The sequence below is a fragment of the Aedes aegypti genome, chromosome 2, assembly GCF_002204515.2.
Source record: "Aedes aegypti strain LVP_AGWG chromosome 2, AaegL5.0 Primary Assembly, whole genome shotgun sequence".
In the NCBI taxonomy this organism is placed as follows: Eukaryota; Metazoa; Arthropoda; class Insecta; order Diptera; family Culicidae; genus Aedes; species Aedes aegypti.
In genome coordinates, this window is record NC_035108.1 from 160347802 (window position 1) to 160371555 (window position 23754).

The 23754-nt window shown below is 37.8% G+C and overlaps 1 protein-coding gene across 2 annotated transcripts in view; it reads right to left on the minus strand.

The window, feature by feature from the left end:
- Nucleotides 1-1779: 1779 nt before the first annotated feature.
- LOC5576960 (sodium/potassium-transporting ATPase subunit beta-1-interacting protein) overlaps nt 1780-23754 on the minus strand; it is a 182039-nt gene continuing 160064 nt past the window's right edge. The window contains exon 6 of one of the 2 annotated variants that reach the window (XM_021842971.1): nt 1780-4100. In XM_021842971.1, the coding sequence (XP_021698663.1) occupies nt 3049-4100 (1052 nt within the window). In that variant the 3' untranslated portion in view covers nt 1780-3048. The remainder of the gene's footprint in view (nt 4101-23754) is intronic. The other variant, XM_021842972.1, reaches the window with a different exon arrangement.

Below are 23754 nucleotides of genomic sequence, written 5' to 3' on the forward strand. Positions count from 1 at the left end.
AATCTTCAGAAGCGAACTTTTTAGTTTTTAGTTTTACGTGAATGTAATCTTCAGAAGCGATGTAGAGGAAGTAATGATATACATTTTTGCTAAACCTTTAAAGTTTGTAGTTCTTGTAATTACGAAGTAATAAGCAAATTCAAGTGAACTTTTCATCTCTTCTTCGTTATATGTATAGTCCCTCTGATACTAAACCGAGTGGCGCGCCTTCCGCTTTTTTACTGGCGCTGTCTTTCCTGTACATTTGGCATAGTGTCGGAGGTGGTATACTGTATAAATCATTTGATTTGCTAAACAACGCGATACTTTCGATATTGTGCTTGACGTTCTAGTGGTGAAGCGGAGGGCGCCATTCGGATTAGTGCCAGAGGGACTATATCTATTTAATGTATCTGAAGCTTGTGGGACCACTTTAATTCTGGCGCCTGCTTGTGGAAGATCGCGGTGTGCTAAACGGTATAGGACATGTTAACGGGGGAGGCTTGGTAGGTTTTCACCCAGCCCGTGTCTAGATTGGCGGATAATTTTTTGCCATGTTATTGTTCATTGGGACGCGATAACAAATGTTAAAGGTAATAGACAATATAAACGTTAGTGTTTAAATTTATTGTTCAAAACCTTTTCCTGTATTTTTTTCTTTAATTTAACATAAAAATCAATTTCAGCATACTGCTTATATTTGGTGGGACTCAAGCTAAAAAATATGCACGACCTCATTTGTTTTAATCCCAGAATTTGAAGAATCCCAACTATGCGAAATCCATTACCCACTTGCCCCATGGTACCTTAATTCAAAATAAAAATGGTGCCAATGTTACTGAATTTTTTAAGTGAATTTTCTCAATTTACAAAAATGACGTTCTCACAGTTTTTGCAGCAAAAATTAACCAAAGTGTGGCCTTTCGAATGCCACTCAAAGAATAATTTCATCGAACCAACTTTATACGTATCGTTTTTAACTTAAATTTACTAATAACTACAAAACCAAGAGAATTACAAACTTACAATGTTCAGCAAATGTGTGCCGTTACTTCCTTTACAACTCTTCTGAAGACCACATTCACGTAAAACTGAAAACAAAAAAGTTAGACAAAAAAAACTGATTTTTCGGGTTTACCTTAATTTGACACTTCCAGAATCAATATACTTAGCTCAAATAAAGAGTTAGAACAAAAATGTCTTCGAGAAAGTTGTTCAAAAAAACTTTTTTTTTCAAAGTTTACAGAGAATTAACCCTGCCGAGGTTGATCCCTTGTAACATTGTTTAAGTCGGCTAGCAGAAGAAGTTTGCGTAGGCTACTTCTGCTACATGTGTTGTGCTATATGCACAGGCCCCTCCCCGAAGAAATACCGTAAGGTGGTTCCGGGAAGATAAGGGTCTTAGGCCAAGAATGCACTGTACACCACTTGAGCATTTCAAAAGAAATTGCTCAAGTACAGTGCATGGGCTGGTTTTAGCGAGTCGTCGTTTGTGCGTCATCCCCGCATTTCCTGAGTTACCTTCTCAGGGGATCTGTTTGCAGATTTCCCCCTTGTAAAAAAAACAAAAAAAAAAATCATTGGCAGCAAACAGGACTAACGAAATTCATACATTTTGCCTTATGAAAGATGAAACGATTATTGCAAAACGAACGCTTTATGTATCGTTTTAGCATTATTCTACGCCAAGGCGTCGATAGGCGCATGGTGTACGCACGGGTCTATTTATCGCAAGGTTCTTGGTTCGATTTAAGGTTGCCGCGAAAACTTTTTTGTTTTCAAATTTTGGTTTCATAAGGCTATGAATTTATGAATGTCATATCGATTTCTTCTGACGAATTTGTATAAAGAGTTCCAATGTACCTATTTCGATAGTCCATTTACCTGAGTTCACGATATACGATATCAAGACAAACAATATTGTTAGGTTAGATTCGAAATAAAATAGTACAGTAAAACGTGGTAACATCAATCAACGATAACATTGATCGGAACTCATAAAAAGCTCGAATTGAAATATTTTGTTGAAATACTTTCAATGTACGAATGGTGCCTTTTAGGGCTGTGCACAATGACGATTTATCGGTATCGGCGATATCCCAATGATTCAATATCGGTATCGGCGATATATCGGATTTGACATTATCGGTATCGAACCGATATCCGATATTTTTAATGAAGGGATTTTAAAACAAAATCGACTATTTCGGCGTCATTTGACACCTACTGTTACATAATGGATTCAATTATTTGAATATTGTAGATATGATATGTTCTACTCATCGGATATCGGAAATTTCGTTGGACTAATTTTAACATAATCATTGAGTGTTGTCCTGATTATCGGAAGGACAAAGGTCTTATCGATATCGGAAAATATCGGGTCGAAAGATATCGGATATCATATCGATAAAATCGAGCCGATAATATCGATATTTGCACAGTCCTAGTGCCTTTCTTTTTTATACCAACGAGCTTGTAGAAGTTAGGATCTGCAAAAAATTAATTATGTTCATGCGTAAATTGCTCAACTTTCCGTACATGTATCCATGATTTGTGTTAATGCAAACCAAATCTTCGCGAACAACTAAAGTCAACTAAAACTTCAACCAAACCAGTATACCACACATTGCTGATGGAAACACAAAAACCCAAATATGATTTTGGGTCAGCTGAGGCATGCATAACTTCTCACATTGAACGTTTCATAGATTTAACATGTTATTCACGAGGATAACATTATTGAAGATCACTCCTGTTGCATAAAATGAATATTTGCACAATGCACTCTAATGATTTCAAAAATCTCACTCTCCCAAACCATACCAATTTCATCCATCAATGTTAGTATCTTAGGCTATTTATGTACAATAAAACGAAAGCTATCATTAAACTATTTTCCTATTAAGTTCAGATCATTGTTACGTAAAAGTGTACCATTTTATACACTCAACATCAGCTAGGACGGATTGATACGTATGTCACTTATAAAACTATTAGCCTATACTTTCGGTGCTATGAGATAGGTTCCAGTCCATTCACCTAGAAGGATTTCTTGGGTATCATTATTTACATAGTGGTCTCTGATTCCGGCGGCGTATGGTAGTTCAGATTGTAAGCCGGGGGTCCACTGTTCAGAAACTGCATCGCCCGAATACTTTCCCGTGAAACCGACCGCCGATTGGGTAGCTGAGGGATAGCCATTGGATCGCCACCCATTGTGTCCACCATTGCGGTCTGTTGTGGATGCTGATGTTGCTGTTGCTGTTGTTGAGGCTGCATCTGCTGTTGATTGGTTAGACTGGCGAATACGTTCTCTCCGGTCGCACCTGGCTGGGTGATGTTCATGTTCCCAACCGCGGAGTATGAGCTCAATGGCCGAGTTCCATGAAAATTTGAATAGCTGGATCGCACGGATGGTGGCCGGTTGTTGGTGTAGTATTCTTCGTTAAGTTCTGGGCTGTGATTCAAATTGGACATTGAATGTTGATAGGTTGGATTGGAATGGCCTCCGACGCCTGGAGCATTCGAGGAAGCCCATGAAGTTTGTTGCTGTAGCAAAGGCGAAGAGGAGTTCATATTGTAGTAGATAGGATCGATGGGACTGCCATCTGGAAGGGTAGGAGTATGAGTGTTGTGCCTCGGAGGATGGTTGAATGTGTTCAGATTATTGGTGGCGCCTTGGCTAAAATTGTTCAACATGGAGGCTGCTGTTTGGCTCATGATGTAGTCGTTGTTTAGCGACTTGAGATTGGATTCAGTCAGTTCAGAATTTTTATTGTGCGCAAACTGCGGGAAGGTTTTGGTTAGGGTCATAGTCCCTGCGCTTTGCTGGTTCATAAGTTTGGTCACCGGATTTTGGTGCACTTTCCGGCGGGAGTTTCTCACACTGCTCCGGTTGTTGGTGTGACTTCGCCGGCTGGTCGTACTTTGGCGGCTGGTCGTGCCACGTTGCATCACAGATCGTCGCTTTACACGGCGTGGGGTCATCGGTTTCGGACTGAGCGATGGGCCCCGGAGATCATCGTCTTCGTGCGTTCGTCGAATAGCGTCCACCGGACGCGAGAACTCAATCGAATATAGCGATTGGCGATGTTTGGATTTTTTACTATTTCTGCTGGCTGTACGTCGGCGTTCCGGAAATGAAAGAGACCAGGGAGGGAAAACATGGGGCAGAAAGAAAATATTGCCATATTAGTAATCGATGGTTTATTATTTACAATATTATGGACGGTGAAAATATAAGTGTAGTCATTTAATAGAGCAAAGAACAAAATTTATCTCATGGTTCAAAAACCTAACATGATCACAAAATTGTAATGGTGCCGTAAAGGGCCCATATTCTGCGCACTTATGGCTTTTCAAATATTAGACCGAATCCGTTCGATTTTGCCAACATACATTTTGACACCATGCCAAAATCAAACGGTTTTTTCAAAATTTGTTAGATTTTTCATTCAACAATTTCTACAATTTAATCAAAACCAAGGTTGTAGGACGACTTTGTAATTCAACTCATAATAAATTGTGCTAGAAAAATGCACCATTAAAAGATCGTTCGGCAACATAATAGTTTTGGACGTGTTGCAAAAATCGAACAGACATTGTAATTAGAAACAAAACATAATACTCTGAAATTTTGGGAGTAAATACTTATTGATCTTAAGTAATGATACTATTGCAAAACGTTATATTTTTTAAGGGTGATAAATCGAAGGCAAATCTCAAATTTCCAAGAGCACAAATCTCAAGATTCCGACAACCATTCAAGCTGAAAACTTGATAGATTGGTAATCAATCCATTCAGTTTTCAGTGCGTTATCTGGTTCTTCAGGATTTGTACTCTTGAAAATTTAAGGTTTGGCTCAGATTTATCTTCACCTTAAGGGTGTTACTTTTTCTGCGCACTATTTTAAAACCTTAATGAGTCGATGTTTCATTACTCGATATTGATTCATAGAATTATACAGAAAATCAAAATCAATTTTAGGTAATGGTTACTACTATAGGCCCCTTAAGCAGCTTTCCAAAGCATTTCTGTTGTTGTCACGATATTTCCATATGTCGATGGTCCCTTTAAAATATCGACTCATGGAGGGTTGTACGTAACCTCTGGGCAGAATAAGGATCATAATTTCAAAAGGATCCATTATTATGAGCACATATGAAGAATAGGAATATGAAGAGAAAATAAGTTTTAACTCTACCAGTTATATTTTGCTACAAAAGTGATTGTTTCTCCAAATATTCTATAATAACATGTTTTTCGGTGTTTTAAGTACGTTTCTAGTGAACTTCATCAAGATTTTACCGTTATTTAGTGCTGATCTAGTGTGATGTTATATAAATCTTCATAATTTATGATAATACATATTTCGTATGAAAAGGAGACAAAATAATGATTCCAATTGTTCGAATTCATTAGACTGAGCTCCACATGTCATAAGCCGTGTTATAAGGCATAGAGGGAAAAAAGGTAGCAAACCTACGAATAATTCTGTATCGTGTGAACGCAACGCGTAAACGTCGAATACCTGTACATAATATAACATTGTTTATAGAATAGAATAAAAGTGGTTTTGATGACCGTACGGATTGCTAACATGCCGTTATTTCGATAGCTCGTTATACCCATGACCATTGGTTTGACTAGAAATCCTTTATAGAGGATCACAAGGTTTGACCACATGTAATCTGAACACTTTTTAATTTGTACCCCGCTAATTTGCACATCGTTCAGATTAAGAATGGTTCAAACTTCATTTAGCTCATGGAACGAAGTAAAGTGAAATGAAACGCTGTGGAACGGAACGCAGAATCGAAACAAAACAGTGAAAGAGGATTCTAGGGTGACTAGATGTTCAAATTAAAAATGAACCCCGATGGTTTGCATGAGGTACCGTTCAAATTAGCGGGGGTGCACGGAATATAATATGAAATATTGTACCAAATACCTATTAAAAATGATGAATTTAAATAAAATGAGCATGATAAAAATCCGTGCGGTCGGTTAAATTCCTGTACTCACTTTCTTAGACTGTTATCGAAACCTAATAAAATGGAGAATTTGGGTAAAATGTGCATGATACAGATACGTTCGGTTCAATTACTACACTTACTTTTTTAGACCGTTATAGCTTCCAAAAAGGGAAACGTACATATAATATAATAAGTCTTATCAAAAGTCTGATAAAATGGGGAATTTGGGTAAATGACTATGATAACGATCTGTGCGGCCAGTTTCAATACCAGCATTCATCTTTTAGAAAACGTTACACGCATACCTGGAATCACGATATTATCACACTTGAATGAACCTGAAATTTTCCTTCCCATGGTTTCAGTTCATAGTCAAACTTTTCAGAAAATCCTCGCCTCTAGATATTCTATCGGTGAAAAATTTAAATATTCGAGTTTTTTAAATCTTATTTTGAATACCTGATTCTCGATGACCGGCCCACTATTTACACTTGGTCTTTCAAAATGTTCAAATTCATGCTTATTCGAAAGCTCCTGTCGAGCGCCTTTGCTGTCGGTTGGTCAAATTGATGGACCCCTCGGTAGCTATAATTGAAACAGTTTTTGAGGACCCCTCGATTTTTTTTATTTTCATGCTAGTAGGGCGGTATATCCTATATTGACCCCCTTCTCTCTTTGTATCCCCCCTCCTTCTAGAAGAAGATTCAAATATGACGTACATCGATTTTTGGAATTTCACCCTCTCTCACGCTTTCTCCAATACCGGGTACCCCAGTTGGTTTGACCGCATTTAATCTGAACACTTTTTAATTTGCACATCGTTTTAATTAAAAATTACCCGTAACGCGGGCAGATCACCTTTTCGTGGTGCGTTACGGGGTAAGATCTACCAATTTGAACCCTAGTCTCATCTTGTTTGTCGGGCTAGCGTAATATGTTCTTGTAATTCTAGGATTCGCGGTACAAAGTCCTTGTTACTGGCAACAGTTTCTGAAATTGAATCTATTTTATCTAGCACATGGTTAGGAACTCGGAGTTGGTCAGTCCCGAGACTACACTTGAAGCCAGGATAACAATCATGAGTATTAACTCAACAAGAACGGTTAAGTACTGGTAATTCAAGGACTCACGTGAATTTTGATTACAAAACAAATTTTCTAGCTTGATTCGGTTTCGCTGCTAGTACAAAGCCCTTTTTTCTAGTATTTTTCTGGGACTAAACTAAAAGCGAAACAAGGATGTGACTAGAGTTCCGTTGCATGGTCAAATATCAGTAGTGCCGATTTGTTTCCTCAGATTAATTAAATCGATTATGTTTGCTAAGGGGCGCGCCGTCGCTGAGATGTAAGTCTCTATGAAGGGTGTAAATAACGGAATCTTTTCATCACATTCGATTTTTATCAATCTCTGAGGAATCAAAACAAGAACTGAACAAAAATCGATGCTTCATTACCTATCAATGGAAATGGAGTAATGCGACATGCACTATACCAGGGCTGCCCAACGTACGGCCCGCGGGCCGCATCCGGCCCGCGACCTCATTTTGTGCGGCCCGCGGAGAGTTCGAAGATTCTTCTCATATCTGGCCCGTTGAATATTTTACTTACCCGAAGTTAGAACGTACTAAGCCTGTTTAATTTTCAATTTTGTTTCAACCTAATATTTCACCATGGTTATTATTTACTTTGTTTTGTTTTTTACCCTTCTGATATTCTGATTCAAATTCTGAATCCCAATTTAGAGTGTTTCAATAATGTTTCTTCCATGAATTCTATCAACATTGACAAGATTCTCAAAAAAAATTTACCAAGATTTTCAACGAATTCAATACACAATTCTCTAAAATCCTGGGCAAGATTGCAACTTAACGCTATGTAGCATTTTGCCAGAACACAAAACGAATTTATAATAAAAATATGAGGTTTGAAATAGTTTTTAGCATTTTCAAAGATTTCTAGGTGACATTTCAAAATAATTTTTGAGTGAGATTCTGAAGGAACAAACATTTCGTGAAAGCTTGATCAGGATTTTAGCACACTCCGGCTCATGTTAAAAAAATTTGGTTGGATTCAGGATCCGGAGTACGATTTTTTTAATCCTTGGCATTATTCTCACCACAGGATTTAACATTTCTGGGGTAGATTCTTCTAAATATTCTGGACTAGATTATTATATAATTTTGAAAGGGACCCTCACAATGTCCACAAGAATACTTAGGAGCAATTTTCTTTTTTTCGATTTTTTCAAATGAAATTTACTCCATTCACTGATTTTTGTCTGATTTTATGAACTTCATTTACTGATTTTTATCAACCTTCATGGAAATATTTATGCGTTTAAAAATGTGGCCCGCGACACACAATTTTTTCTGCGATTTGGCCCGCAGCTCAAAAAGGTTGGGCAGGCCTGCACTATACACTAAGGATACGGGTAATGCCACAATAGATCTAAATAATAGTCGCAGTGGCGCATCCGAACAGAGAAAAAAAAAATGGTTCAAACGTCGTTCAACTCTTGGAACAGAGTGAACTGAAATGAAACATTGTGAAACGAAACGCAGAATCAAAACAAAACAGCCAAAACGGTAGCCAGAAGTACGATTTTCTGTTGTCCATAGGATAACCAGAAGTTCAAATTAAAAATGAACCTCGATGGTTTGCATTAGGTAGCGTTCAAATTAGCGGGGGTGTACGGTATCTGATACATGCTCTTTCACTCTTTCCCCAAATTATTGACGTCATTTTTGAATGACCCCTAGCGCCAATGTAAAACATCGTAGAGATAATCTTTTACAATACAAATACATAGTTTGATAGCAAATTGCACCAGCACGATAAGAAATGTTTTACAAAATTGCACATAACTTTTGATCCAAAAACATACACCTCTGTTTTTTGTTTTTCATATTTTGTGTAAAACTAGCTAAACTTTCAAATTATGCGAAAAATCGGTGGTTGCGAACACCGTGAAAATTCGTTTTTCCGGTAAAAATATGGCGGCCAAATTTGATATGAAATGTTATTGTGAAGGGGTTGTTGAAGAAATTTCTGAGTTATGACAATTTGAGTGAGCCAAGAATTGTCAAAAATCGAGGGGGTCATCAAAAAACTGTTTTGAATTATAACTACCGAGAGGTCCATTTCATTACTTTCAATTAAGGGCTCATGTAGAATATTGCTTTACGAAGCCGAATGAATTTCGCTTTGACGTTTTATTTGTCCGATACTGTATATAGTATTAAAAATCCTAATAAACTTGATAAAAATGGAAAAATTGGATAAAATGTGCATGATAATGAACCATGTGATCAGTTTCAAATACTTCCTTAGACTCTTATCGCTTAGAAAACCTTGTAGGGGAAAACACTTATTTTTGACCTACAAGAATTCAGTGCCAATTTTCGGATTTTCATAAAAAGTAGGCCAAAATCGTATGGATGGGTCGAAAATTGGTGCTTTTTCCCTATATATATTCATGATTAAAATGGGGAATTTTGGTAAAATGAGAATGATACGGAATCGTGCGGTCCGTTTTAATTTCTGTAGGTTTTTACTTTCTTAAATTCATAGCTCATAAGCGAGTTCCCTGCAAATAACACTGCGGTTTTTGTCTCAAGCACCAAAATACCGCTATCTACTAAATAAAGGGTTGCTGAAACCAATGCCGTTTTCAAATATATAATGGCACGTCTAGTTTTTGAGATATTGACTTTTGAAAATGCGAAATTTAACTATTGTAGCCCACTTGCATGCAAGTTTCCCAGCTTGTATGAACATTTATTTGCCTAATTTTCCACAGAATTCAAACTTCATGTGTATAACAATACTAATCAGCAAAGTTTATAATACCTTCGATGCCCAAAAGTTGTTTTTTTTTTGGTGATTTAGAAAAGTGTTGTATTTTGCCATATAAAAGAGTCGAAAAAAATTGTATGGAGACTTCTAAAATGAAAGTCAAAGTCCTATTTTGCAAGCTTGGTGGATTAGATCACAATACGGTTTGACAAATCATATTTAAAATTCTATGTGAATATCAATAAAACCAGTGTTTTATACAACTTTTGCGACCCGTACCTAAAAATTGTGACGTGCTGGAACATTTCTGAGAACGACATCAGATACAGCAACCCCAAATCCATTAGAGACACATAATTTGATCCTTGAGACACACAAAAACGCTGTGTAATGTGATAAACAATATCTAATACTTGATAAAATGGAGGATTTGGGTGAAATGAGCATAATAATGATCCATGGGGTCAATTTCAATTCATATACTCACATTTTTATACACTTATCGTCTAGATATCGTTATATCGATAGCCCATAAACAGCTTCCCTGCATATAATATGGGAAATACTGGGAATTTTGATAAAATGTGGCCATCAGAACAACAAGTACAAGTATTTTCTCGAGGTTTTTGCGTAGCGTTCACAAGATACAGAATTCTTCGTCGGTTTGCTACCTTTATTTCCCACTGTGACGATGGGGTGATATGAGCACCCTATTTTTGGTTGTGAAATTATCTGATGTAATCTTAAATATCAATTTATTGATTTTAGGGCTATTAGTATTAATACACACTATAGGGTGTCCAGGAAAGTATGGGCACGACTTCACCATACTGCCATTTCAAGACTAGTGAAGATAAAAATCTGATTTTTACACATTTAATTACTATACCCAACAAGAGCAGATTGCGATTTTATAATGAATAATTTCATTATAAATTAGTTGATTTCCTAACATTTCTTTGAATCATCTCTTATCAGTCTTACACAAATCTCGTTATTTTTGAGCGGCTTCGTTTTACAAAATTTGTTCTATGTCAGAAAGTGCGTATAATAAAAATCTGAAATAATATATTTATCAGCGACGATATGATAATTGATCGGACTATCACTTATTCAAATTGAAATTTTAAACTTAAGCATGTGAAATTTGTATTGGAACTAAAAATCCGATTCCAGCCGTGGTCGATTTGAAAATGGTTAAAAAACAAACGGGTCATGCACAAATTACGTCACGCTCCGAGGGGGGGGAGGGGGTCGAGCCAAGTGTGACAAGCCTTACAAATATTTCGGAGGACTCATAAAAAACGTGATAAAGGGGGGGGGGCGGAGGTGGTCAAAAAAGTTAAAATTAAGCGTGACATAATTTGTGTACCATCCGAAATCCTTATATTTACACATGAATAAATCAAAAATTAAAGTTGACTATCCAAGAGAATAGGGATTAACCTTTCGTCAATCTGGAATTTATTTTTTTATTACTATTTACTGAAGAGTTATATCTTCGTGATGTTGTCTTATGTAGAGAAAAAATACGATATTTTGGAATTATACCATTTTTTCAAATGTTCTCTAACAAAGCCAAATAAAATTTCAAACAAAAATATATGTAAAACATCCTTGTACTTGAACTCACCACGGTGATAGATTTTGATACAAACATATTTTACTAGCTAGTTTTCAACAAAAACATAATGTAGGATCTGTGCTGACCAGATGAGAATTGATTTTCTAAAATCAAAATTTTCATTGTAAACGATCATAAAATTAAACAAATTTATCACAGATGCTGGTTTAAATAGCCTATAGAAAAATACAAAAATATAAAAATATTTGATTGTTTGGAAAAGTTTTATGATTTTCATTATTGAAGTCATGCCCATACTTTCTGGGACACCCTATATGCGCAAATACATTTTGAAGAACATTCTAACAGTCCAACATCATCATTTTAAAATGATGACATTTTTTAAGAACTATTTGGGGCAATATGGGCAGTTTTTTTAAACATTGATTATTTCTTTTTCTTTGAGTTTAGCTTCATTTCATCGTCAGCTCTGGGGTTGCATGTTATTCCTGACGAAATAAAAAAAAATGCGTTAGGAAAATCCTGCTAGGTGAATTAATGAATAGGAGCAGTTGGCGCGCATCGCGGAGAATCACGCCACGCGGCACGCTAATCAAGTGTTAGGGCGCTAAGAATGCGCTAGGTAAGCATAATTAGCAAATAAAAGTGAGCCAGCAGCGTGGCTCACTCTCTTTCCTGGTCAAGCTGTAATAGTAGCTAGTTCCATAAGTAACTTGTGTGTGAATAAATCTTGTGTAGTTTAGATTTAAAAAATAATTCGTTACGTGAAAATCCCTAAGTATGCATTTTGACGTAGAAGTACGTCTTTCTTCTCTATACAGGAGTGAAATTGGAATTTCAAAACCAGGAGCGTTACGTTGGCATGAAATATTTTAAACGTTAATAACTTTGCACTGGCTTAACGAAATTTCTTGATTAGCACCTCAATCGAAAGCCAAGACATCAAAGCTTCATGTCGTTTACTTACTGAATCCCACATACCTGTCTAAATAGTTTAAAAACTGTTTTAAAAGAGAACGTTGATTTCAAGAAAATCTATAAATAGGGGTGGCTAGAGAAAATTTGACGTCATTTGCTTTTCACTCTCCGATTGGCTCGCATCTCAGCAGGCGACAGATCGGCTTGCTCTGACCGGACGTGCTTTTCAGACACAGACATCGATAACGAAGGACGCCCCCGTTTGTCTTGCTTCGCTCAAATCAAACTGTCGAACGAGCGAGAGAAGATGCCGTCCGAAGCCAAAGCCATCACCGCTGCCGCCGCCTAGAAGAAGAAGAGGAAGCAGTCCACAGGAGAAATTGCGGTCGAACACGGTCGGGCGAGTCATTCTCGCTTTGTGGTTCACCGCTTGTTTGCGTTGACCCAGCCATCGTCATCGCCGCCGCAAATTTCATCGGCCGAGAAGCTGTTGACCCGCGCTTCAAAATTTCGACTCGTGATGAAATCATCATTGGTGGTCAAGAAGCAATCCCGTTAGGAGCAAATACCAGAAGCCCCCTGAGTTTTGCTGGTCCGAGCAGTGTTAGTTATCCGTAACAACATCGAAGCTAACAAAGCCATCGGTTCTTTTCAGAGCCATCAAATTTGTGGAAAAGAGTTAAAAGAGAAATATTTCCGATATTATTTATAACTTCTAATATTCCTAAATCAATTTCACAGCTTCATACAAAATTTCATTTGTCACGAATAATTTATGACTCAACCATTTGAGATTGTACTCGCGGACGCTGCTGCAGTGCCGTCGGGGTGAGTGCTCAACATTTCACAACGATTGCAAAATAGAGTGGCTTTTCCAACAGCGCCTTTTATGTTCCATATTTTATGGGAACACTTTGATTAGGACAATTATCCCATGTGACAAAATTGCGACATATTTAGAATGCTTTTGAAAAGACATTCTCATTGAACAATTGTAATAATTTTGGCACCCATGGATCAGAAATTTACCGTCATAATAAAGAAAACTATTAATTATCAATAGCTCGTATTGAATATTTAGGGTATGCCAATCATTCCAACAATTCATGTTCGACCAATTTCTCACGTAATAGTATTCTCCGCAATTTTCAAGTAATTCCAAGCCCAACACATTATTGGCACATACCCATTTCCCAGATTGGTCGTTCAGAAAGCGAAGAGCACAACAGGGAGGAGCATCATCTGCTATTCCAAGGTTATAAAACATGCTGCCTTCGTTGGATTCAGTTTCATTCCATTTCCGCTTTCGAGCTGGTAAGAGCTCCTCCGAACTTGCTTAGCGAGAAGTACCTCGCTGCTAGAAGCTTGCTGAGCTGTTAATCCAGAATCTGGTTTGTGAAATCGCTCAAGCTTTCAAGATTGAGCTACGTTTCCAGATTTCAACTAAATCCCTGTTTCTGTTGTGCACCCATGAATTATTCAGCTGGTTTGTTGAATAAACAGAGAACTTATTCACATCTTCTTCTTCTTGGCATAACGTCCTCACTGGAACAGAGCCTGCTTCTCAGCTTAGTGTTCTTATGACACTTCCACAGTTATTAACTGAGAGCTTTCTTTGCCAAAGTTTCCATTTTTGCATTCGTATATCGTGTGACAGGTACGATTATACTCTATGCCAAGGGAAGTCAAGAAAATTTCCATTCCGAAAAGATCCTGGACCGACCGGGAATCGAACCAAGACACCTTCAGCATGGCTTTGCTTTGTAGCCGCGGACACTAACCACTCGGCTAAGGAAGGCCCCAACTTATTCGCATGCATTTGCAACTTTTTCGATTTTCCATACAAAAGTCTACAACTTTGCTGAAGATACCATGAAGCTATTCCTTCAATATGTTTAGTTATGTCAATCATAAAAAAATCGTCAAAATATTCACTTTAGTCAAACCGTAACTGCTTTTCAACGTGTGATTGGAAAAATCACTCAAAAACATATGTTAAAATTTAAGTTATGTCTGATATTCTGTGAAAATTTCATTCAAATCGGTCCATAAATAACTGAGATATAGTTTATCAAAGTCGGTCATTTTGCATGAAAAATCAATAGAGTTGCCTTTTTTTCTCAGCGAAGAATTACACCATCAACGAAAATAGCGCGATAGCAATAACCAATCGCGTGCGAGTAACAAACGGAGTGACGAAACAACCAAGCGAGAACCCCACCACTCGCCATCGGTGAACGGAGCTCGAGCAAATAAAACCACTGGTTGTTCTGCTCCCAGCTCATTCACAAATCGAACGGCATAATGAACGGATCAAGCAGCGGAGCAGCAAAGAAGAGCGCGTGAAAGCCACAGCAGTGTGCGAGTAGCGAACGGAACCAGAGATCAACGAAGCGAAAGCAACAACTGAAAATCATTCAGTGGACGGATTAGTAGTCAGCGCGAACCGGCGACCTGTTGGAAAGTAACGCCAGCGAAATATACACCATCTGCCTCTCCTTACCATTCATATTCTTGTACATGATGAATTCAATGAAATGGTTTGGTTTGGCGATGAAGCAAAGAGTTATTAAGGATGATTTTACTTAACAAAGAGTTGTTGATCAATATTCCAATCAATAAGAGTTGTTTTGAAAAAGTTCTCTTTTATCAGAATTTTCCTCGGAAAATGTCTGCTTTACCAAAGAGTTGTTAATGAAATTCCTGCAGTAAAGGGTCGAGTTTCTCCCCACGAATATTTCCAGCCAGGACCAGTCATAGAGGACAATCCATCCAGAGCATCACGGCCCCCGCTTCCAAAATTCTCGAGTACGGAAATTGGAAAATGTATTAAAATTGCGACATTAAAATCAATAAATTGTTTCTTGACCAATTGTAATGAGCAACTATTGATCTGAATTGATGTTTCTACATGTTGTCTATTGCGTTAATCTGAGAAATAGGCTATATGAAATTGATTTCTTGGCAAGGGATGTACAAGATGAGCATTATGCTGTTATTGCATCCCGACGGCACTGCAGCAGCGTTCTTGGAACATCCTCAAATTGTCGTATTGTCGATTATTCGTGATAAATCAGATATTGTATGATGCTACGAAATGAACTAAGAGATTATAGCAAGTTTTTGGTAAGCACATTAAGATATATTACTAGCTATATTATCACGAGAAGTTCTTACTAGCTCGAAAGTGTAAATGAAATGAACCGAATCCTGTTGTTGTTACAGAGGGATTTTAATCCGAAGGTCATTCGTCCCTTAAATAAACCGAATCTGTCAAAGATAGTATGTTTTACATAATTTGAATTGTAGACGATGCTCCTCCCTTTCGTATTCTTCGCCTTCTTCTGATTGACCAATCTAGGATAAGGTACATGCAGTTGATGTCTTGGTTAGGGATTTACATATCTTGGAAAATTCACATGCGCGTTCGTATGGACAGTAAAAATATCAACATTATTTTAATAGCTTACAATAAATTAAAATCACGCATGATATTCAATTGTTTTCTTTATTATGATGGTAAATTTCTGATCCATGGGTGCCAAAGTTATTACAATTGTTCAATGAGAATGTCTATTCAAATGCATTCTTAAAATGTCGCAATTTTGTTACATGTGATAATTTTGCTAATCAAAGTGTTCCCACAAAATATGGAACATAAAAGGCGCTGTTGGAAAAGCCACTCTATTTTGCAATCGTTGTGAAATGTTGAGCACTCACCCCGACGGCACTGCAGCAGCGTCCGCGAGTACAATCTCAAATGGTTGAGTCATAAATTATTCGTGACAAATGAAATTTTGTATGAAGCTGTGAAATTGATTTAGGAATATTAGAAGTTATAAATAAAATCGGAAATATTTCTCTTTTAACTCTTTTCCACAAATTTGATGGCTCTGAAAAGAACCGATGGCTTTGTTAGCTTCGATGTTGTTACGGATAACTAACACTGCTCGGACCAGCAAAACTCAGGGGGCTTCTGGTATTTGCTCCTAACGGGATTGCTTCTTGACCACCAATGATGATTTCATCACGAGTCGAAATTTTGAAGCGCGGGTCAACAGCTCCTCGGCCGATGAAATTTGCGGCGGCGATGACGATGGCTGGGTCAACGCAAACAAGCGGTGAACCACAAAGCGAGAATGACTCGCCCGACCGTGTTCGACCGCAATTTCTCCTGTGGACTGCTTCCTCTTCTTCTTCTAGGCGGCGGCAGCGGTGATGGCTTTGGCTTCGGACGGCATCTTCTCTCGCTCGCTCGACAGTTTGATTTGAGCGAAGCAAGACAAACGGGGAAGTCCTTCGCTATCGACGTCTGTGCCTGAGAAGCACGCCCGGTCAGAGCAAGACGATCTGTTGCCTGCTGAGATGCGATCCAAGCGGAGAATGGAAAGCAAATGACGTCAAATTTTCTCTAGCCACCCCTATTCATATATTTGCTTGAAATCAACGTTCTCTTCTAAAACAGTTATTAAACTATTTAGACAGTTATGTGGGATTCAGTAAGTAAACGACATGACCCTTTGATGTCTTGTCTTTCAATTGAGGTGCCATTCAAGGAATTTCGTTAAACCAGAAAACAGTTATAAGAGTTCAAAATATTTCATGCCAACGTAAGGCTCTTGGTTTTGAAACTCCAATTTCACTCCTGTATAGAGAATTTTTATTTTACTTTCAAACTGTGCGGCATAATCAAATGCAAACGCATTCAGTTCCCGATGGTTAGCGCCTGTGCTTTTACTGTTCATAAGTCGCAAGGTAGAACTTTCGCCGAGGTCGTGTACGACTATGACAAAAGCCAGGATCAGCAATTGGTATATGTTGGTTTGTCGCGGGTTACTTCACTGCAAGGGCTATTTTTGACAAACTCTTCCAATTTTTTGACGTTGGATAACGTCTTACGGCAACATACTGGGGTACAATTTCGAAAAACGAAAAATCGCTTGCGTCACGAAAAGTTGTTAGATTTTGACTGTTAATAACTTACTAACGCCCGGATAGATTTTCAAGATTCTTGCACCAATCGATTGGAAATCTTTCGAATCTACTCCAACAATGAAAACTATTGATTATCATGACTAAACTATTGAAAAATTGGGAAATATCGAAGCATGTCTTATTTTTCATAGAAAAGCACATTTTTCTTGTGTATTCCTGACACAGACATCATTGCGCGATATCTTAGCCACTTTCGTCATTCAAAGGGAAACACCCCTTTCGGTCTTCTTCTTACTTCTCTTTATTATCTTGTGTTCAGTCGAAGCCAATCAAACTCGACTTCACGCGCGCATCAGTCAATCGTTGACCAGCAACCGGAGAAGGACTCATATCGGAATAAAATTTACACGTTCGTCGCTGCTGCTGCTGTTTATTCCCAAGCTAAAAGCTGCGGGTTCCGTGTAATCGCTCATCATGGCCCTTGGCATCCAACTAGCCCATCGAATTCGTGGAGAATGCGTCCAGAAACCTTGATAATTACCGTCGGAGGAGTGAGCAAACCATCGAATACAAGGATGGACAAGAAAGCACAAAATTACCGACCGCATTTTAATTTAATCGTTTTCGGTGATCTTTTGGTGTGTTTCTGTCTAACAATGGAATGAAAACCCAGTTTGATCGACGGTGACTACCACCAACCGTCCTTTTCAGGACGACAATTTCATTTTAAAAGAGTTGTGAGAATTTTCCACCGTGAAGAGCGACATTACTGATGATTGAATGTGATTGATTCAGATTTTGGTCAGTCATTTGCACGCAACCATAAATGGGAAATAAATTTCCCATTGTGCGCGCGCGGGGCGATCCTCGACAGTGTGTGCATGAGTCGGATAAATTGCGAACGGCACTTGAATGATGAATTCCTCCCGGTTTGTTTCGCATTTAGAGATGATCGCATAATGTCGCCGTCGCTACCTAAATGATACTAGAGCGATCAGTATCAACTCGTCGAACACAGAGCTAAAACTAATAAGCAACCGCTTTGTTGACGTTTCGATTTGGTAAGACATTGTCGAACGAATGGAAATACGCACACAGAAAAGACTGCTACCGCCGCCCGACCCGAACGACGGGAACCTATGTTAAACTTTGTTTGCCATTTATCTCCGTTGAAAACTAATCATCCGAAACTGTAATTGATAACTAAATAAATTATTGAATCAATTGTGGCCCTGAAAAGGGCAGTTGTTTGATATTGTGCTTCAATGCAATTTCAGCACGTTCGCCACGGATACGACGAGTATCGAAAAGCTTCGGAACCCACTTAAGCAATCAATCTTAGTGGATCATGCGTGGACCTTCAAGCGGAATATTTGCTTGTTGAGCAAAAGTTATCGCTCATGCTTCTTCTTCCATCGACCGGTTGAAGAGTTAATCGAACCAACCAAATAATAACACAAAATGTTCATAATAGATCAACAATGGCATGCAACAAATAGTGTGAAAATTGATTAGAAGAGCGCTTTTTTTCGACCTACAAGAATTCTGTGCCAATTTTCGGATTTTCATACAAAGTAGGACAAAACCGTATCGAAAATCGGTCGAAAGTTAGTGTTGGGTCGAAAATTGGTGCTGTTCTCTCAGAAATCTTTCATAAGTTCGTGACGGTCTCAAGCCAGGAAATAGAAGATGCTAATGTTATCCAACGTCACTTTGGCGGTCGTATCTCGGAAACAACCTCTTACTTTTTAAGTTCAATCACGCCAAAGGCAGCAATTCTACCAAGAGGGTTGACTTGAGGAATAAGCTGCAGCGCTTAGGCAATCATCGATTAGTGACGCTTTGAGACGAACTGCGTGAAATACTGGATCATAGCGGCCAAGCCTGCATATTGATGAGTATCAATGTACAGAGCCTAAATGCTCATGCAATGGATATTGCTACAGACCAAAGCACTGGACCGATTCTATCGATTATCACGATCGAAGCACCCGAGCTATCAAACATCTAATCTACTGGAGGAGTTTGGCGAAACCGGCCAGAAACCGATCACCCAACCAAGCAACACAAGGAAGCAACGACCAAACAAACAAATTCAATCATCTGGCATTATTCCTGGAACACCAAACACTAGTTCTCGGAACCACAGAACGACAAATGGTTCTTTTCAGGACTACCAAAATAAGTCCAAAAAGAGTTAACTTCTGAAAACTTCATCCGATCAATAACAACACAAAACTAGTACACTTACAAATTCATACACTTGACAAATCAAATTATTAATCATCGTAGTTCTACGTCAACCCCGCGGTAATGTAATAGACATTACCCACCCCAAATTTTTTTCAAAGGGTTCTTATTCCACCCCATTGGCGAAACTGTCCCGACTACCCCTACCCACCTAAAGTATAGAATCTCTTCACCCATTTTCAATATTACAACACCTTAATGGTTTTTAATCACCGAAGATCACAAGTTCCTGTTGTTGTGGGTAACTTTAGACGGATAGTGTATATGGTCAATTAGAAATCCAATTCTCATTGTTGGACCTTTACAGCCAACACAGTTCTTACACCAATCAGACATATGCACATTGTTTCTCTTGTTCAGTGACGTAAAAGAAAATTTTGTCGAATCATGCCTTACCAAATAATCGAAGCCAATTTGCTACTGGATAAACTTGATGATGCTGTCGAACAACCCTTTCGGAAAATTTCCTAAGCTCACGTGAGAAGACACATATGTTTCTTTTTCTTTTGTGGCTCAGCCGTAAAGCAGATGCTTCCCGAAGGCATTTCCCTCTTACACGCTAGCGGCTAGCCTTCTATCGTTTGCTTCCAATTTCGAACCATGAGATAAACACTTTTTCTTTCATTCTTTACTCGTGTAGCCCTTACTGATTGGTGTGAAATGAGGGATCTTGAGGTGTGTGAAAAGGTGTGGAATGGACTAGAGAAATGGAATGGTCAAGGTTAGTGGAATGGGTTAGTTTTCTAGGAAGCAATTTACTGAACTAATTTGAGAATACCTTATGTTAATACCTACGGTTAGTGTTAGACATCATTGTAAGTACCTTGAAGCCTCCATCGAGAAATGAGTAGTTGTTGTGGTAGTAGTAGAGAGGGTGGTAGTAGCGTGAAAACACTCATGATCTAGATATAAACCGTTAAACTCCTATAAAGACTAACAAAACGTGTAGTGCAATGTAATTTCATAACAACAAAACTTACTTATTTGCAACATCATAAACAGAATTTGAAAATATTGTTACAATACAGCGAACGTGTTGTCTAGTTTATTTTGTAACAAGTAGGAACGCATTTTTATTTACTAACACAATTATTTTGATAAAGATTAACAATATGAATTATTGGCAAAATAACGTTCTAACTTGTTCTCGGACAATGCAACAAATAAAAAGTGAGATACTCTTCTTAGAGCTAGAATGGAATAAGAAATGAAACAACGAGGTGTATATGTGTAAAAATGATGAAAATGAAAGATCTCTTTATTAAATCTTCATTATCGTAGTCCTAACGATATCTTCGCCGCGTTTCGATTCATCTTCGATCATAACATTTGCTTTCTTGCGTTGTTTTCGTCTTATACAAATTGATTCTAAAAATCGAACAAACTTATACAACATTACAACTATACCGACGCGATTTAAGTAAAAGGTCTCTAAATTGGCTTTAAATGCGCAAACTAACTTAGTTCGTTTTCGTTTCAGTTTTGTGGGCTCATCATTTCGTCAAGCAATGAGCGCTTCATGCTTGTTAAGTCTGTTGTACAGTATTAAGATGTAGTTTTGATTTTGTATAACTTGTGAAATTTTGATGAACTCTATCTTTTTGATCCAGCGTAACGAATTGTAGGCATCTGCAGTGTACAATCCTATTAATGCTATTCGCTTGTTCGGCCTTTGGTTTGAAATCTTCACATCGTGTGCCAATAAATATGTATAAACCTAAACAATCTGTACTTGAGGAGAACTAATTTAATAATTTATCACTACTGTGTCAACAGTTTCTACTACGATTCTAACGGCAACAATAACGGTTATCTAGGGTAATAGTAAAAACGAACATTCAACTACAACGTATGCGCAGTTCAGAATCGAGTTTATCTACTGGATTAGTTCAACTACTTCTAATTATTTGTTATAACTACCTTATTTGAATCTATCGCGTAGCAGTTCTACTATAAACGAAATGTGTTCGATCGTGAAAAAGATAAATGTTCTGATATTTATATAAGGAACATCGCGTCATGCGATTGAATTAACAGTATAGTTTGGCTCAAATGGTGAACGTGACTCATATTTGTAATACTTGAAGGTTTAATTTTCCCTACAGGACTATATTTTTCCCATTGCAAATCTTTTAAATGAATTATAACTCCAGATCATTTTGCAAATACCACGTTTCCATATACGAGTCATGTTACCGAATAGAGACAAAACATTATATTTCATTAAAGTAGTCGTTTCGATGATGATGCTGGACAATGAACCACTCTGCTTTGCCTTCTGGGTCTGTACTTGGGTCAACGATGAAATAGTGACAGACAGCTGACAGGCTGTCCACAAAGTCCCAACCGATAAATTAATTTAATTTAATTGCAAATGATAGGTACTATGAAGCCACATTAAAATCAATCCCGTCGACAAGTGGTTTTCATTAATTATTGATTGGCTCGAGGTGAATGAGAGTTGATTGAATTTTCATGATATTCAGCTATTATAGTTCTGGGTCTAGGATAGGCAACTCTTTCTAAAAAGATAAACCATCCTATTTTTATATGAGAGAATTCAAACTATAAAAATCTTAAATCACAGCCCCTAACTTTTGGGACCCTTAGAAGATTGTGAAAATTTGAGCGAAATCCGACTCTCTAAACGAGCTTGAAGTTAGTATGGAAAAAAATGATCAAAATTATGGGAAAAACAGTTCTAATTACATGTTCGACTCAGGGTGGCGATGTAGTCGATGAATTTCTTTTATTATTGATTTGAAGATTCTCCTACCAATACAGAAGAGATCGAAACAAACCGTCTTCCCGTTAAGAAACAAAAAAGTTACACCCAGTGCCTGTAGAAGGTTGTGGGCTTCGTAGCCGTGCGGTTAGCGGCGTCAGTCGTTTAGGCGTATTGTGCTACGGAGTGTGGGTTCGATTCCCGCCCCAGCCGAAGAAAACTTTTCGTCAAACGAAAAATTCTTCACTGGTCCACTGGTCGTTCCGTGTGTCCGTTGTCTAATGTTAGTTATGTTCAGTCTGTGCAGCCTATGGCTGAAGACGGTGTATATTGTCTTTTAAAAAGGTGTTGGCCAGACACAACCACATATTGTTGGTAACAGTTATAATTGATAATTAAGGTATCTTTTCTAAAACTTCTTGAAATTGTGAACTTCTCCAGATTATTTTTTTGTTGGTGTACGTTTGGCGTTCCAATCATCATTGTGTACAATAGGGTCCTAAAGCCCTGTCCCAATTTAAGTGCCAAACGCTTAAGTTTAGGCCAAAAACACATGTTTACTCAATTTTCTAATGTTTTCCGTTGGTTTAAGCCCAAAAAACATTTTTTTTAGATTTTGTCACATCCTTTGGCTTTAACTCAAATTTTGGATGTATTTTGTTTTCCGTGTCCCTTACGAAATGTCAGATAGGAACAACCCCAGTGGTCGAACTAAAACCCCTGTGGTGTTTTTGTCGACTAAGCGAATGTCAAACATGATCAAAAGTGTCAAGGTTCATTTATGGACCAAATTTTTAAATTAAAGTTTAAACATGATATAGCCATTATTTGAGCGGGAAAAATTGCTAAAGTAGTTACAGTAACATGCTTTTTCGTGTTATTAAATAAAAACAAGATTTCATTAAAAATTTTAGGACCTAATTGGTAGCAAATACACTTGCATCATAAATTGACTTTTCTCGGTGTCACAGAGAGAAGCCAATTTACGATACAAATATTAGTTTCGTGATGATCAATTCAACCTACGGTAGCAAATACAATTTTGTATATAGTTTTCAATTAATGTCTTTCTTATGTAACCTTCTAAAAGTTGGACCTGGATCACTGTTCAAATTGCTTCAGTAAAATAATGTTTTTTTTTCTCAACTCCTCAGATTCCGCTCACTGTGATTGATCAGATTTCAATACCGTTTTGATTCGAATTTCGGACACTCAACTTTGTATGGGAAAGGTTTCACTTGAAATGTTTCAAAATTTCCCGTTCAAAAGCTTTCAACTTTCAGGCACGTTTCGTAGCAATTCATGGACATTTTTAACATGCAACTAGTTTTGACGTAGCTCTTGCGGCTTGTTTTAAATTTAATACCTAATTGATTTATTTTAGTTTTACTTTTAGTGAGCTGTCCTGGCAGTGTCGCAAAAATTCAGCCGAATGGTTCACGATCAGTGTGAAAACGAACAAAAACAATCTCCGCTAGCACGAAGCCAATCTGGCTATGAGAGCGAATGCGACGAGAAAGAGAGCGCACACGCACACATTGAGTTTTACCCACTGTTGGTGTCATTTCAAAAATCAATTTCACCTAGAG